This window comes from Falco biarmicus, chromosome Z (assembly GCF_023638135.1).
Source record: "Falco biarmicus isolate bFalBia1 chromosome Z, bFalBia1.pri, whole genome shotgun sequence".
Lineage (NCBI taxonomy): Eukaryota > Metazoa > Chordata > Aves > Falconiformes > Falconidae > Falco > Falco biarmicus.
In genome coordinates, this window is record NC_079311.1 from 62,235,789 (window position 1) to 62,251,707 (window position 15,919).

The 15,919-nt window shown below is 35.7% G+C and overlaps 1 protein-coding gene across 11 annotated transcripts in view; it reads right to left on the reverse strand.

Moving 5' to 3' along the window:
- Positions 1-15,919, reverse strand: part of ERBIN (erbb2 interacting protein) — a 122,729-nt gene that overhangs the window by 23,976 nt on the left and 82,834 nt on the right. For 8 of the 11 annotated variants that reach the window (XM_056324368.1, XM_056324365.1, XM_056324367.1 and 5 more), the window contains 11 exons: positions 12,680-12,743; positions 10,211-10,285; positions 8,734-8,878; positions 8,226-8,298; positions 7,045-7,174; positions 6,579-6,694; positions 5,502-5,571; positions 4,399-4,498; positions 2,275-2,396; positions 1,497-1,667; positions 562-744 (listed from right to left, as the gene is read on the reverse strand). In XM_056324368.1, the coding sequence (XP_056180343.1) occupies positions 562-744; positions 1,497-1,667; positions 2,275-2,396; positions 4,399-4,498; positions 5,502-5,571; positions 6,579-6,694; positions 7,045-7,174; positions 8,226-8,298; positions 8,734-8,878; positions 10,211-10,285; positions 12,680-12,743 (1,249 nt within the window). The remainder of the gene's footprint in view (positions 1-561; positions 745-1,496; positions 1,668-2,274; positions 2,397-4,398; positions 4,499-5,501; positions 5,572-6,578; positions 6,695-7,044; positions 7,175-8,225; positions 8,299-8,733; positions 8,879-10,210; positions 10,286-12,679; positions 12,744-15,919) is intronic. The other 3 variants (XM_056324373.1, XM_056324372.1, XM_056324362.1) reach the window with 2 other exon arrangements.

The following is a 15,919-nucleotide window of genomic DNA, read 5'->3' on the forward strand; positions in this document are numbered from 1 at the left end:
TTGTCAGAGATGTACAAAGAGTTCAGACATTTAAAATCTGTGACTCTTTATAAGAGGTAAATACAAACCAAATCATATTCGTAACAGCTCACTAATAAACAGAGGAATAATATTTTTAAACCCACCTTTCACTTTTCAATTGAAATGAATGTGCATAGTCACTGGGATATACAAGTTTTTGATTGCTCCCACTAGTCAGATAGTTCATCGTTTCAGTGACAATTAAAATTGATTATTTAATGAATAACTGACAATCAAGCAAAACCTGGAGACTGAGTCTTTTCAAAGTTTGATACTTAGGTCCTCTTTTCACTCAGCTTGCTTTGTTTTTCTTTAAATGCATACATCTTTCATTATGAGCCTTTTATTAGCTATTTTAACTTTTACTTAGTATAATCTGAAGTGAAAAAAAAATGGCATTGCAAACCATCTGTATTCAAATGCTTGTGAATGGCAATTTTATGCTATTGTCAATGTAAATTTTCATTTCCCAGAGTTACAAATTCAATACAACACCAGCACAATTCTTTGACTGCTACAATGTTCATCGCAATGTTATACCTCAAGCATGTCTTGGTGGTTGACAATTGTTTTCGTGTTCTGCAAGGTTTTAACAAGTGCAGTCATCTGTGAATTTGCAGTGCTGTGCTCAGCTTCTGGTTCAGCAGGCTTCTGCAGAGAGCCTCCTGCTGAATATTGCTTTCTCTCATCTCCTTTGTTCTTTATTGAAGCAATTTCTGAAGTCTACAGGATTAAGAACATTAGCAGAAAAAACATCCTGAAACGTTTTCAGTAACGTGATATTTAGAGTTGGCATTTTATATTTCGGGAAGCTATGGAACGGAAAATCTCAGCTTTGAAATTATGAAGTATGAAATGCAGGAGGTATGAAATCTCTGCAGATTACAGAGGTACAGTCCCTACCCATTGTTTGACTCTCCTCCTTACTGGGGTAAATCTGTACCATTAAATTTCCAGTTACATTAAAAAAAAAAAAGCCCAAGAATATCTACAATGAGACATGTCAGCACCAAACCGCAGTCCTACTGCCCATCATCATCATGTTAAGACTGACTCCTATGCTAACTTGCTATGATTCTCTTTCCAGCTTCTCATGTAAAACCTCTAGTCACAAGGGCAGCAATAAAATTCTTAGAGATTACCCTGAATTTCATTGTGAATTCTCACAGATAAAGATCAGAGGATGACAAAGATGCCATCCTCCAAAAACTGAAGAAGCCAGCTCTTCAACCCATAGCTTGTATTTGCCTGAGAATCAAGTCACTTTCCTTGTTCTGTCAGAAGTAAACTGCTACTGCGAACCAGATTTTTATTACAGACTTCTTTAGCCAGTGAAGAGGTAAGTTCTCTTCTTTAATCTAAAATTTTTTCTTGCTAAAGCATTAGTGGGGATGAAGAAGAGAATTAAAAGGAATCAATGGCACTCTAGATCTTTGGAAGTTCTTGCAAAGTCAGAAGAGTATATTATCTCTAACCTTTACCCCCACATCTTTTACAGAAACTGTCTGGCCTTCTCGTTTTGACTCCTTGGCAGTATCTTCAGTAGATTCTTCATCCTTTAGCCTATGTACAATTGTCTGGACTGTTTTGACCATATTCTTCAGTTCATCAGGATATGGAGTTGGGTATCTCTTTAGGTTGCCTTCCTGTGTAACAAAAAGCAGTAGTGTTCTACATTTTGTTAAATGCCATGATTAAAATATCAGCTTTAAAACAGACAATGAATTAGGACAAAACACTAAATAATCCAGCATCTCCACTTTGCTGTTCGAGTCTACCTCCACTGATGCAACTTACAAGACCCAACAGGATTATGAATCACAGCCCTCCCCACCTCCCCACCCCCCAAATGTGTCCATTCATTGCAAGCAGGAAGAATTATGACAATTGTAGTTTACTTAAAGAAAAAATAGGTTTAATCATTGTTTTGCTACTATACTTCTCCATGTCATCACCAGTCAGGTAGTCTCCTAATTATGCCCCACATTACCTTTCATCTGCTGAGTGTTTTTCCCTTGTGCTCCACTTGAAATGATAGGGCCAGAAAGAAAATAAAAAAAAAACAAACCCACAACACCAAACGAAGTGCCCCAAATTACAGTGTTTCACCCTGTTAGATACTCTTAATAACTGAAGACTCAATTTCCTCAGCAGAGTGAAACTGACAGACAAAGCAAGTAAAAGGGTGGGATTCAGGTGTGGGGATAAGAGGAAAGAAAGCACCAAGTATTAAAAAATGAATTCAATACTAACCCGAGGTGGTGCCTCTCTCTCATCTTTGTCTTCATCACACTCAAATGCCACCTGAGCACGCTGTTTCCGCTGTTCCTCCCACAGAGATGGATTGAAACTTTCATTATCAGATATGAACATAACTAAAAAAAGAGAGACTGTCGTAAGACTAGGATACATTATGAAAAATAAAAATCCTTATTTTCTTTCTCCTGGATGGGATTTTATGCATTCTTAAAAGATAAGAGATTAGCAGCACCATTAATTGAAGACTAGCTGCACTGCCATTGCTTTATAAACTTGGCCATTTTTTCATAATAGTAAAATCCCTATCTGTAAAGTTAAAAAACTCCATAGACACAGCTGTACAGTAAGTTTAACACACTTGAAAATTTTCAGAATTCTGCTGTGAAGTATTTTTATTCATATATATGTATAAATACAAAAGTATGTGTTTGTATATATATAAATGTAAATTTACTTATATAGATTTATATAGCCTGACTTCAGTGAGGTCTCATTAAGCACATAACAGCATTCACCTGATTTCATGTAATAAAAATTTGAAAATCAAGAATAAGGACTACTTAGTGATGAAAGCCTGCATTATTACTAATCCTGTAATAAACCTAAAACATCTAAAACAAAGCAAACATATGAATTTTCACAAAGTGTTTCTTGCTTGATTTAACAAGGGATAAAAAAAAATGTTTTGGGTACCCACTGTCCCTTATTGCAGCATATCTCCTTGTGTTACATCAGCCAGGCTGTACTTCAGTATGCCAAACAGTCTAACAAATCCGTCACCACCACCTCACCAAAATGTATATCCTCTAGCAATGCCAAGACTGTTAATATTAACTACTTCTACAGCAGACAGAGAAAAATACTTAATTATAGGGCTCAACAAGTGAATAGGAATATTTGTTACTCTGCACTTTTTGGGTAAACTTAGGATTTTGATACATGTGAAGTCTATTAGACCTCACTATCCCCAAAACTGTTCCTGACCAAAAAAAGAACTTGATCATAGAATTTTAAAATTTTTAACTCTTAAAACTACTACCCATTGAACTTTAAATCTTCTGTTTGGAATGACAGCCTCAGAGGCATGTATTCTGTCAACTACAGCCAAACAAGCAGCCCTTTCCTTATCTACAAAAAGGAACCCCAGCGTCTGGGTGAAAAAGTTCAAATGGGAACGCTTTCAGGAACAATCTTCAACTTCACTGAATCTCCAAATAATTTTATAATTCTCACATTCTATCAGAGGTATTGCAGATACATTATCTGCATCAGAAGGCACTAAAAGTGATGCACAATTTATTGGTTTTGCTGGTATTTTTGATCACACTTCCCTCAGTGTACTATACACTTGTGCTAGGGAACAGCAAATGTTGCCTCTTGTCAGTTTTCAATTATTTCCATTGATAAGTGCACCCACACCCCCCCGCCCCCATTTCTGTTAAAGCAGCACAACCATCCTCCTTTTGCCCTCAGTGGAAAGAACGTAGAAAAATAAAAGAGATTTAACTCTCTTTCCCTAACTCCTGATGGGGTTACTCATGGAATGCTACTTATTTTCCTATTTCAAAACTGTGCAGAAATAATTTTCTGGCAAGGTCTTAATATCTTGGGCCTAACCTTTTATATAGCAGTTCAAACTAAATATGAACAATATGGATTTTTCTGGACCAATTTCTTTTCTTTTAAAATAAAACACAGAATGCTATGTACTTTTCAAAAAATATATACTTGGTAAGAGGAAAAATTTTGTCTAACTTTCTGTCAGCCTGAAGCAGACACCTGCTAGGGAGAATTTCACCCCAAGCCATTAAGCTCTGTCAGAATGAAATAGGGTGTCACACTGTAAAGTGGTAACCATCGCAGAATGTGATCTCGCTGGTTCATTCTTCACCTCACTCAGTGAAACAGTTTTACCTAGAATTCATCAATATGTAGATCACATTAAGTTACTGTTCTCATTTTTCAGATGTAGCTCTTCACCACTTAGAAGTTTACTTCAAACTTGTATTATTATATTTATATTAAGTATTATCTAGTGAAAATCATATTAGCTGGACAGTCTTCCCATTATTATTTTCAAAAGTGAGCATTCTGACAGGGTATTTCAGAAATTCTTACCATCCTCAGCCCTTGGTTGCTGGGGGAACATGTAATTAGTAAGCACTGTTTTCTGTGTGTCAGGGTCAGCTTCTTTTTGAAGAGGAATAAGCGGTTTAGACTAGGAAGCAAATGAAAGAAGCACATGTTATGAGAAAACATGAAAAAGTAATATGATCTACATATCACAGAGCACACCTGTCCCATTACTTTGAAGACTACTCTCTGTCTTGTATCAAACCATTTCTCCTCTGTATAATTTTCACAAAATGAAGTTACTAACATGCCTGTCTTTGACAACTGGCTTTGACCAAGAACTGAAGTTCAGTAATAGCTTTAAGAGAAAGGCAAACACTGCATGTTAAAAAAAATAACCCAGTTTCTTGCTAGGACTTATTACTATCCCAAAGCAGGCTGATCTGGAATACACAGACACATCTGGCCTTTTAAACCTCAATCATGTAAAGAGAAAAAGCTCATACTGTTTTTTATATTGTCACCACATTGAATATTGTTCACCGCTTACAAAAAAGAGCAGGGATTTCTTGAAATTACTGTATTAGTAAAAGTGCTTTCATTATACACTTCTGGGACTGTATTTTGGGCAGCCCTGTACTCCTTAATGCCATTCAGGAAATCTACAGATGGCTTCAATACACAGCAAAAATACAAGCTACAAGTGCGTGAGTTTCTGCTTCGTAGCTTGGAACTTGGACAGTCACAAAGTTCAAAGGCGTGACAAGAAATCTAGCTCAAAAAACCAGGCATGTTAAGTTTCCCCAATAGTTTAGCTGTGGAAGAAACTACATGCTACACATTCAAGTACTAGCTTAGCAAGCAGTAACTCTCCAGTGTAACCAAGTCTGAATTAAGACAAACAAAACCAAAAAAACCCTGACATCTGTTAAATTGCATTTCCTAACAGTACAGAACTTTGCTAGAAGTATGAAAGTCTCCAAAGACAGGTAGGCTCAGAGTTGTTTATTTCAGAAGAACCAACATAGTAGCGTCAAGGAAGCACTGATGTATACCAGGTCTCACTATTTAACAGATGGCCCTGTTCTTGTCAATTCCATTAGGAATAAAGTCAACCATCTTCTATTTTTAATTTTTAAAAAGTTCACCTGGTTGTCTGATAGCCACATAGCAGTGAGCTGTTGCAGTTTTGTAAAGGTAAATGGCAAATTCTTCAGTCTGTAAAGTACAAGAATTTATGTCAGAACATTTATCAATACTGTTAAGCTTGTTAAGAATCAATCCTGCATTAGCCTGTAAAAATGTTTTAAAAGGACATTAACAGATCTAGTTAATAACTATGGACATTTGAAAAGCAACAGCATTTATATTAATTCAAAGCTATATCTGGAAAAACAAACAAACAAAAACCCGCATTTCTCCCCAGATTAGCAAGCAGCTTAAAAAAAAGTGACAATGTAACTTGAATTTAACTCAGTTCAATGACTTGAATACAATTTTGAAGACAATTAGCCTGAATTAATTAATCTGCATCCTCAGCATTTTATCTTTCAAGATACATGCCAGCCAATTAAGAAAAAAATGCTACACCTGAAAACTGTTTTTTTCCAAGATACATGTTGGGAAAGTGGCTGCCCTGGATAACGGAAGCTCTGGCATTAATGGATAAATCAAGATACAGACGGAGTACAGAGAAGCTGGACTGGCAGGACAGGAGGGAAAGCTCAAACTTATCTCTCCCAATATATTTCAATTCTCCAGATTGGCAATTCCCAAAAGAGAAATGTTTTGTCCATTTTTAATGACCAGCTCTAATAAAACACAACCCTCTTTTCCCCCTTCCCCAGAACACTTGGTTGTTTTACACTACACTGTGATGCTGTTTCATGTCCTCCATATGCAATACAGGAAGCTAGCTATTAACTTTTAAGAAAGAATCAAGAGTTTTATGTAAGGAACCAAACTAATTCTCTAGAAAAATACATGCTAACAATCATGAATGTATTGAAGTCGTGCTTCAATGCACATGCCAAGTCATTAAAATAAAAACAGCTTAGCAGAACAGAACTGCAAGATCCAGAACACAACAAAAACATTAAATACATGCATCTCAGTCAGCTTCTAAGCCGTGTGTGAAATAAGGAAAGACAGCATATTTGTAACAACACCTCTACATTATTGTTGCATTTTATACAACTTCCACTTGAATAAATGCCTTCACAAACCTATTGTCACTCAGATTGATGACTTTTAATTTCTGCATATCACCCATTTCTTCAGGGAGAAATTCAAGCTTATTAGAATGCAGAAACAACACTGTTACATGCTTCCAGTTTCCAATCTGAAAAAAAACCCAAAGAATTAATTCATCTTCACAACTCTAAATATGCACATTTGTAGTGTTTTAAAACAATTAATATTACAGTTACAGTTGCCTGTAAAGTATAATTAGATTTATTCTTACATATTAAAACTTCCTAGTTTCAAAACACTAGCAACAAATCTCTGCTTCTTGCTTAAAAAATTCAGAACTTCATTATTTGGAAACTTGTGTATTTGTATACATCCTCCTTTAAAAACATACAGAAAGACAACATACTCAAGAATTGCTGATTTGTTATCCCAAAGTTGTACAAACAGTTTAAAATACACTAAAAAATTCACTTTACAGTTTTGTAATTAAATACATACCTCTGATGGCAGCTCTGTTAAAAAGTTATGATCTGCAGCAAATGTCCTTATATTAGAGAGCTGCCCAACAGATGAAGGCAATGTTTCAATCTCATTGAAACTACAGTCCAGTTCTTCTACAGATATTAACCTGCAAAAAAACCCCAAATTACTTCTCTACAAAGGTTAATTAATCCAACTATAATTGCACACTAAGTTAAATGAAGTTATTAACTCTACTAATTACAAATCTGAAATTTAATTCAAAGTAGAACTCTGAGATCCACGGGAATTCAAATCCAAAAAAATCCCTTACTAATCGCCTAAAATATTTTGGGGGGTTTTTTTGTTGGTTGGTTGTGGGTTTTTTGGTTTTTCGGGTTTTTTTATATCTTTCTTTCTAAGAGAACATTCAGTGATAATAGGGGAGTCAGCAACATGAAAAAGTGCTAGTACAAGGCACTGAAAATATTCAGAATGGGACAGATCATAGCCAAACAGGAGCTGAGTGCAGTTTCTGAACAAGAAAAGAATTTCAAGAGTTAGAGAGAGTGAACCTAAGCATCTGGCAGTGAAGTAGTATTTTGTAAATTCTGACAACAACAAAAGATAACCTACATTGATTATAATAGGAGAAAACAAATTGAAAAAAATACCCTTCATTTGTACAGAACTTGATTCTGAACCAATTATTTTTGCTGTCATTTGTGAGTTTTAAACTAAACTGCTGAACACCAAGTTCTACATTAAAAAAAACCTGCTGAAGAACAGGTGAAAATTCTCCTTGTAACATAAAAAAAGGTAAACATGTGTGTTCAGATTCACTTTTTCACAAGCTTTTTGATAAAGGTTCAATCATTTGCAGTATCTACCACAGCCACAGCTATGTTATTGCCAAAAAACAGGTTGAGGCAGCTGACTGCCTTTTTAAACATCTTGTTTTCTCCCACATTCAGTTTCTCTTTTACAGATTGGTGGCTGCATTAATACACGAGGAACATGTATGTTTTGATATTAAATAATACATGAAGAACATATATGCTGCAAACTAGAAGATATGAAAATGCTTTCAATTCTATTATGACATTAACATGTAGAAGAAATCAAATCAAGCAGGTGTAAAAACATTCAATAGTGGAGCCATTGTTGCAGAAAAGCACGCAGAAAGGCAATTCAACCTTTTATTCCGGTGAAATACCTACCCTCCTATAGAATCTGGCAAATAAATTAACTGGTTTTCATCAATTTTAAGTGTTGTTACCTTCTTCAGGGAACCTGTAACAAAGTGAACAAGAAAATCAAAAAGGACACTTGAGTTCATTAAGCTTAATTTTAATTTTAAATTAAGGGGGCACAAAAACCTCTGCAAGTAACCACATCTGTATTCCCTGGTACGCTTACAGTGCTATATACCTAAGGAAATAAGCAGACAAGCTTACAGAACTTGCTTGCTAGCAAAAGGAGGGAGGAATAATGTTTTTACTTTGTTATAGTCAACGGTTTCTCATCTATTTACAAACCACTGTATAAAGTCAAGAACGCTCCAAAACAAATACAAGTTTTATTATTCAGTTACGCACTACAGCTTTATCCGAAACTGTGCTTTTAATCAACTGCAACTTAGATCTAAAATGCCAATTGTGTATTTTCAAGTGTTCTGTGTCTAAACTGTAAGCTTTTAAAGAACATGAATTAATTGAAAATACAAACCAATAGATTCTGGCAGCTGCTGAAGTGAATTACTGGATAACAGTAGGTCTTGCAGGCTTTCACAACCTGAAATACCTTCTTCAACTACTTCAATGTTGTTTTTAGAAACATCCAAGTAGGTCAGTTGTTTCAAAGTGCCTATGAACTATAAGCAAGAGAAAATAAGACATTTTTGAAAGTGCAAGTTCTAAACAAAATATCCAGCAGATTTGACAAACTGTCTCTCAAGTGTAATGCTAGAGGAAAGGAGAAAACTTATTTATAGTGCTGACATACAATTTCAAGCACAATATTCAAGCTTTATATTGAAATATTTTGTGTGGATCCACAATTGATGCTTTTCCACACACACAGATACACCACAGTAATTCTGCAGGTCTCTAAAATCAGTCTGCAAATTCAATGGTTTGATCAATTACTATAAATCAAGTAACAAGCTTTCGAACAGACTTCAGAGGTAGGTAATGTAAGGACATCATAAGGCTCCAGTGAAAGTCTTTTAATGCTTATTTTTGCCTTTTGTGTAAAACTATCCTACTGAACCTCAAAACCAACAACAATGAATCCATAATTGTACTAAAGAAACAAGCCAAAATACAAGCTTGTATTACCTCTCCATACAAACCAAGAATAAGCTTGAAAATTTCTGCACAATACTGTACTAAAATCTTCAGAGGGAAGATGCAGTCACTTTCACAAATTTTTACTTTTACTGTAAAGTTAATACATCCACTCAACAATTCAAGGAATAATTAGCTGAAGTGAGGAAAGACAGCAGAGAAGACTACTGATCGGGCAAGAAAGCCTCATGTCAGAAGACTGCTTAGTGAGTTTAAGTCTGAAAACAGACCAGCTGCTTCCCAAGTTTCAAATACTCATATACTAGCTTACTACAAGTACAGGTTCACAAGTACTACCAACAAGAGGGCAGCTTGGACCCCATGTAATTCTGAGAGATGTCAGGAACCCAGACAAAGTTAACAGAACATTTTCTCAGGAACTGGCTATGCCCCCTGGATATGCGGCACCTGAACAGGCACTGCTTGTTTTATAGCCATGACCATTAAAAATTCACACAATATTTATCCTGTAAATTCCTGCTTGCTAACACAAAATAATCCCTTTTTGGAAGGGCTACTCAACCCTAAATTTGATCCAGGATTTGATCTAGGATTTTTACTCTTTTCTGAACCAGAACATAATTTTTAGATGAGAAGTATACAACTTCCAATGGAAGAAAAGCTGTATACCCAGCTCGCCCAATCAGTGACAATTCTTAAGTGGACTAGTTAAGCATTTAAGTGGCATTTAGCCTTTTGACTTTAAGTAAAAACACAAACAAAAAAATTGTATTAACAATTAATGTTAATACAAAATTAAACATAAAAGTAGTGACTTTTAACATGTATGATGACTGACAAAGCAAATACTACTGTAAATTAAAATACTAAATGTTTAACACAGTAAAAGAACTTACCCCTGGAATAAGTGTTAGTCTATTACCATCCATCCAAAATTCCTTTAACCCACTCAGTTGTTCAAGTACTTCAGGCTGTAAAGGGAAGCCATTTGTTAAAAACTTCATATAAAAAACAGTGAAAGGCAAGCACAACTTCAGCGATCCATCTACTGCAACTTTAAGAAGTGTCTTGTTATAGCTGTTGCATACACTTCTTTAATTGGGTCATCAATGAAAATCCAGATAATTCACTGTCCTGATTTCGGCTGGGACAGAGTTATTTTCTTCTTAGTAGCTGGTACAGTGCTGTGTTTTGGATTTAGTATGAAAATTATGTTAACACTTGATAAATTGATAACATACTTGATAACACACATTTCGCTGTTGCTAAGTAGTGCTTACTCCAAACCAAGGATGCTCCTGTGCTCTGCCAGCAAGCAGGTACATGAGAAGCTGGGAGGGAGCAGAGCCAGGACAGCTGATCCTAACTAGCCAAAGGGGTATTCCATACCATAGATTGTCATGCTTAGTATATAAACTGGGGGGAGCTGGCTAGGAGACCTCTATCACTGCTCAGGGATTGGCTGGGTGTCAGTAACAGGTGGTGAGCAGTTATATTGTGCATCACTTGATTTTTTGGTGATTTTTTTTTCCTCTTGGGTGTTATTCCTCTCTCTCCCTCTCCTATTTATTACAATTATCATTGTCATTATTTATTTACTTTATTTCAGTTATTAAACTGTTCCTGCCTCAACCCATGAGTTTTACCTTTTTCTGATTCTTCTCCCCATCCCACGGGGGGTGGGAGTGAGCAAGCAGCTGTGTGGTACTTAGCTGCTGGCTGGAGTGAAAACATGACATTCACTTTTCGAAATGTGAATATATACTAGGTATACAAAAACCTTTTAAAAACTTGATCACAGCACTAAGTAATCATTTCAGAATTTTTTATAAAAAGTATTTTTTTTCCTCAAAGGGAACAAACAAGTAAGTGTTACATGTGTAATTTCCTCCTCCATGGATGATATCTAATAACAAATTCCATCAGCTGAGAGGATCTGTTTGTCAAAAAACACAATGACTTTGTGGTTTGGGGAAAAAGGAAAACCATTTTTTATTTTCTGGCAGCAAAGGGTGCATCTGCATGATATGAGCAAACCACTCCACCCATAAACTGAAGTGCAGGATTGTGCTTCCATTACAACTTACTCTTAAAAGTATCTTACATATCAGGGAACAACCACTTCTTGGTAAACATTGACATTGCATATGCTTCCTATTTAAACTTCTCTCTTAAGAAAATAATACAAAACAGGTGCTACAGCACCTTAACAGCTACAACTAAGTTCAGTTAAAATTCAAAACTCAATTTTGTGACACCGTAAATATGTAGAATTCCCACATAAATTGAAGTCCTGCCTCCCAATAATTCATTTTCCAAGAAAAAAATCTTAACTGAAGACTACCTTTCAGACAGATCTTTATCCCAAAAAGCAGAGTCAAACCTTTCTGGGCTTTTACCAAAATATCTTAATCAGGGAAGTTACCGGTAGTTGACCATTGTAGCTAAAAGGCTGGGAGAGATGAAGCAAATGGCGAAAACCAGACCCAAACAGGTAATTTAGCAGCCTGTACTTAGCTCCTGGTTGTTATGGCTTAACATGGGCCTGGGCACATTAGTTTAACGCTCTGATACTAATATCTACATTGTGATGAGAATATGGCAGTAAAGGTAATGGCTAGAGGTGTAATAACACTAATGAACAATTCCTAAAATACACATCCCTATCTGCCAAACCATACAACTAGGCAAGTGTTCAGCTCTGCACAACCTGCTGGTGGCACACAAAGGCTTGATTTTATTATATAGCAGGTCAGCATGTTCCACTATACTTCTATTCCAATTCCTTTATCCAGGCAAATATCCGTAGAAGCAGAGATACGTGAAGTGATTGTAGATGTAAGATGTATTTGTGAGATCATGAACAGAAAACAAGTTGATCCATGCTGAAAGAAAAATCTGAGCACCTTGACCATAAATACTGCTTTGAACAACATTCAAACTTAAAATTAATACAGTTTCCCTTGGATCTAAAGAGTTTGTAGACAATAAAAGCAGGTTACACACAGCTTATAAACATAATAGTTTGCTTATAATAAATTCCAAACACTTACTGGTTATCATGTATTTAATGTTGCAAGTTCTGTATAATTCAAACACGCTACTGTTAATTTTTTAACAGTACAGTAACCACACGATACCACAGAGTGCTATTTTCAAGTTGAGGAAAAATGTACTCATATTCATCAGAATATGCACCTAATTTTTATAACAGGTTCCATAAAGTAGTGTAAGGTACACCTAATATTTGCTCAGCAGCAGAACTCTCAAGCTGATGTTTACATTTTCATATTGACTATTAACAGATTAAAAGGATAAAGAAATTTATAAAAGGTACCAAGCTCTGTTACTAAGGCAAAACTCACCACTTCTGTGAATTCATTACTTCCCAAGTCCAGTCTCTCCAGCTGAGTCAGTCTGGACATGGTTCTGCACAGGAAGGGGATTAATAAGGAATTAGGTTTAAGAAAATACCAGTTACATCCAATATTCCTGTATTCAAACAAATATTTTAATCAGTATTAAGTAGTGATGCTGTTCTGTAACGGAATTACACCTAAATCAGGTCAAATTTTCATGTGCTGTTTAAACAGGCACATGCTAATGATCAGTCACACGGAAAGTACTCATCTACATCTACAAAGCAACTCATCTACACGTTAGTCTAGAACAACTAAAGACCACTAGAGTAATCTTTGAGTAACTCAGTGACATTACGCTTCTTTTGAGCACTTCCTTTTCACCTACAGTCACATTAAGTCTTCTCAGCAGCCAAAGACTGGTCAACTACCTGTTTTCCTCTCAAAGACAGACAGACCACTGCCTAATGACCACCTAAATCTGGGAAGACCACTGTTCAATCACAGAAACCAACAACACCTTTCTCCCCCCTCCAGGCTGCTGAAAAAGTGTCTTCCATAGGATATGGTGTCCTAATTATTTCTCTAGTCCTACAACAAATCAGATTCTTAAATTGGATTTTGTGACATATCAATATGCCTTAAGCCAACTTATGGCAAAGATTAAATCAATGACTGAAAGTAAAATCTGTTTTTTCAAGCTGTGTTTTGGCAACATTTTTCCTCTATTTAAGCTTACTTTGGGGACCCCACAGAGATTACCTACCACTGTACGAGGTGGTCTACGCAACCAGTACTCCAGTCAACGGCAGTACTACCTAAAAATATTTTCAAAGGGGCTGCAAATCCCTCACATGGAATTATGTTCTATATTTATTTAGTATTAGATTTCCATAGAGCAATTAACAACATCTAAAACTTTGACACATAAACCTTATGTGTGTACATACTCCAAAATTCTGGAAAAACTAAATACAAGAGCTTCCAAATGGTAGTCTTTCGTATTACCAGAATATTTTTATGAACACTAGTATACTTAAACACCTTCATGAGCACAAGATGCTCTATGCAGCTATTCAAAGTTTCAGTTGTTCTTCAAATACACTGCTAGTAATTCCGAATATACAATTCAAAAATTACATTCTGTTGAAAAATGCCTTCTTTATTGATAATATGATTATTAATATTATTCATTAAATAATCTCCAAAGATAATTACACTCAAATTCTGTCTATAGATTTGATTTTTATTACATTATAGTAAGTATGGGGGACAAACTACGAATTTAGCATAAGCAGGTAAAGACATGATCAAAACAAATGCAGAAGCCATTTTTTGCACTGCAAGATAGTATGTACAAGTTTTAGGGGAAAGCCTTTAACTCACATTCCCACTATATCAAAGAAGAAAAAGAAAAAGCTACTTCCAGAATAACCTGAGAAACATTTCCCCGTCATTTCTGGAAGCTAATGAACAAGATGATTATCAGTTAGCCAACTGCTAGAATTCATTTTCCAATTCTAACAAATTATTTAAGTCTTTCTGAAATACTGAGTAACCTGAATTTCTCAAAGCTCTTATGAGATCATGGCAATATAAATCTTGCTGTACGTTACTAAAAAATTTGCCCCAGTGCATCTCCCACAGCTGAATACTCAAAGGATCTAGTATATCATTCAGCAGCTTTCAAAACTTCATGGGCAACACCACACTGTACTCCTACCAATGGCTTCAATTTAAAAAGGTTTTAGATTTCTTCCGTTTTCAAGCTATGTTAGCTAGAGTGTGGGTTACTAAAGAGCAGTCCAGAACCCCAACGATGACCTAAATTTCAGCTTCAATAAGTAGACTATGGGAGATCACAGCTATGTAGAATTGATTTTGATTAGTTTCAATAATAAATTAAATAATAAAAATAATGAAGATAACATCAATAAGTTATTTGACAAAAATGGCTTATTTTAATATTTTTATAGTCCTTTCAAGAGTCTTTGAGACAGTGCCTTGATTTTTATTTGAACTGAATTTTCAGCTTAGAAAGAAACACAAATTTTAAGAATGAAGGAAAAGAAGAGGTAATACCTACAAAATGAAAAAAGCTCAAACTCATTTAAGTGAATTTTTGATGAGGCTGAATTGACACACATAGTTTTTACTGTGGTTTGAGATGAACAGAATTTGGTCTTTTAGTTCAACATGAACTCTTATTTTAATGGTAAAAAAACCCCAGTCTCCAGACCACTACATTCCAAGGTCCAAGTGATTTTCACCCCCTCTTCCTCCTGTACACCATTCAGCTCTGAGGCCAAAATGTTTACAGAGCTAGCACCAGATTCACAGAATCTAAGCAATAAAGCTCCTCTTCTCCTCATTGCCAAGTTACACTAGATACACAAATTTCACTCCAACCCAACATCTAGGTGCTCCTTTCCCATCCTGCTAGTGCTACACCCTTAATGGTTCTAAGGCAACCCAAAGTTCCTATTTTTACTTTAATCTTTACTGTCTTACTAAAAATAAAGTAAAATAAAAATGCTGTTACAGTTTTTCATCAAGGGTCTTGGCATTACCATTTGGAACCAGAGTAAATATCTGAAAATCTCTCTCAAGTATCTGCAAAATTAATGTTAGGCAACTCTGACCGTATAAAACAAAGTAACTTCACTGATTTGGGGCCCTTTTTTTTTTATCTTGTGAAATTTCTTTTAATCTAGCAAATGTACCCACAACTGTAAAGCATACACAAATGTGTCTGCAAGACCAGGGCCTCAAGTTATCTATCCGCACCACATCCCACATTCCCCTCTCCCTCCCACCCCCCACCTCATCCATAGCACGTTCAGCTACTCTACAACTAACATCTCTTGCTTTTCTGTATTGCATGTTGTCTAAAGGTATACTAACGAAGTTTCCAATAATGTTAAAGTAACAGGAAAATTCAATGCTAAAGAAAGAGGAATATAGGACTGAAAAGCAATATCACTGAGTTAGACTTATTTCTGTCTTTGCCATGGCACTGTGTAATCCTCTCCCACAAACTGAAAAATCTGTTTCATAATGCGTATTATTGAACTTGCTGTCAAATCCATCCAACACTAAGGGATCAGGTAGTCTAAAATATGCCTCAGATTCCAACGCTGTCAACAGTCAGTTTCACTAAGGTTAACACTACAGGTTACTTCAAGTAGCATAAAAATCAAGAGGTATGTGTGACAGCAAGATTGGGCCCTCAATCATTGTAATTAC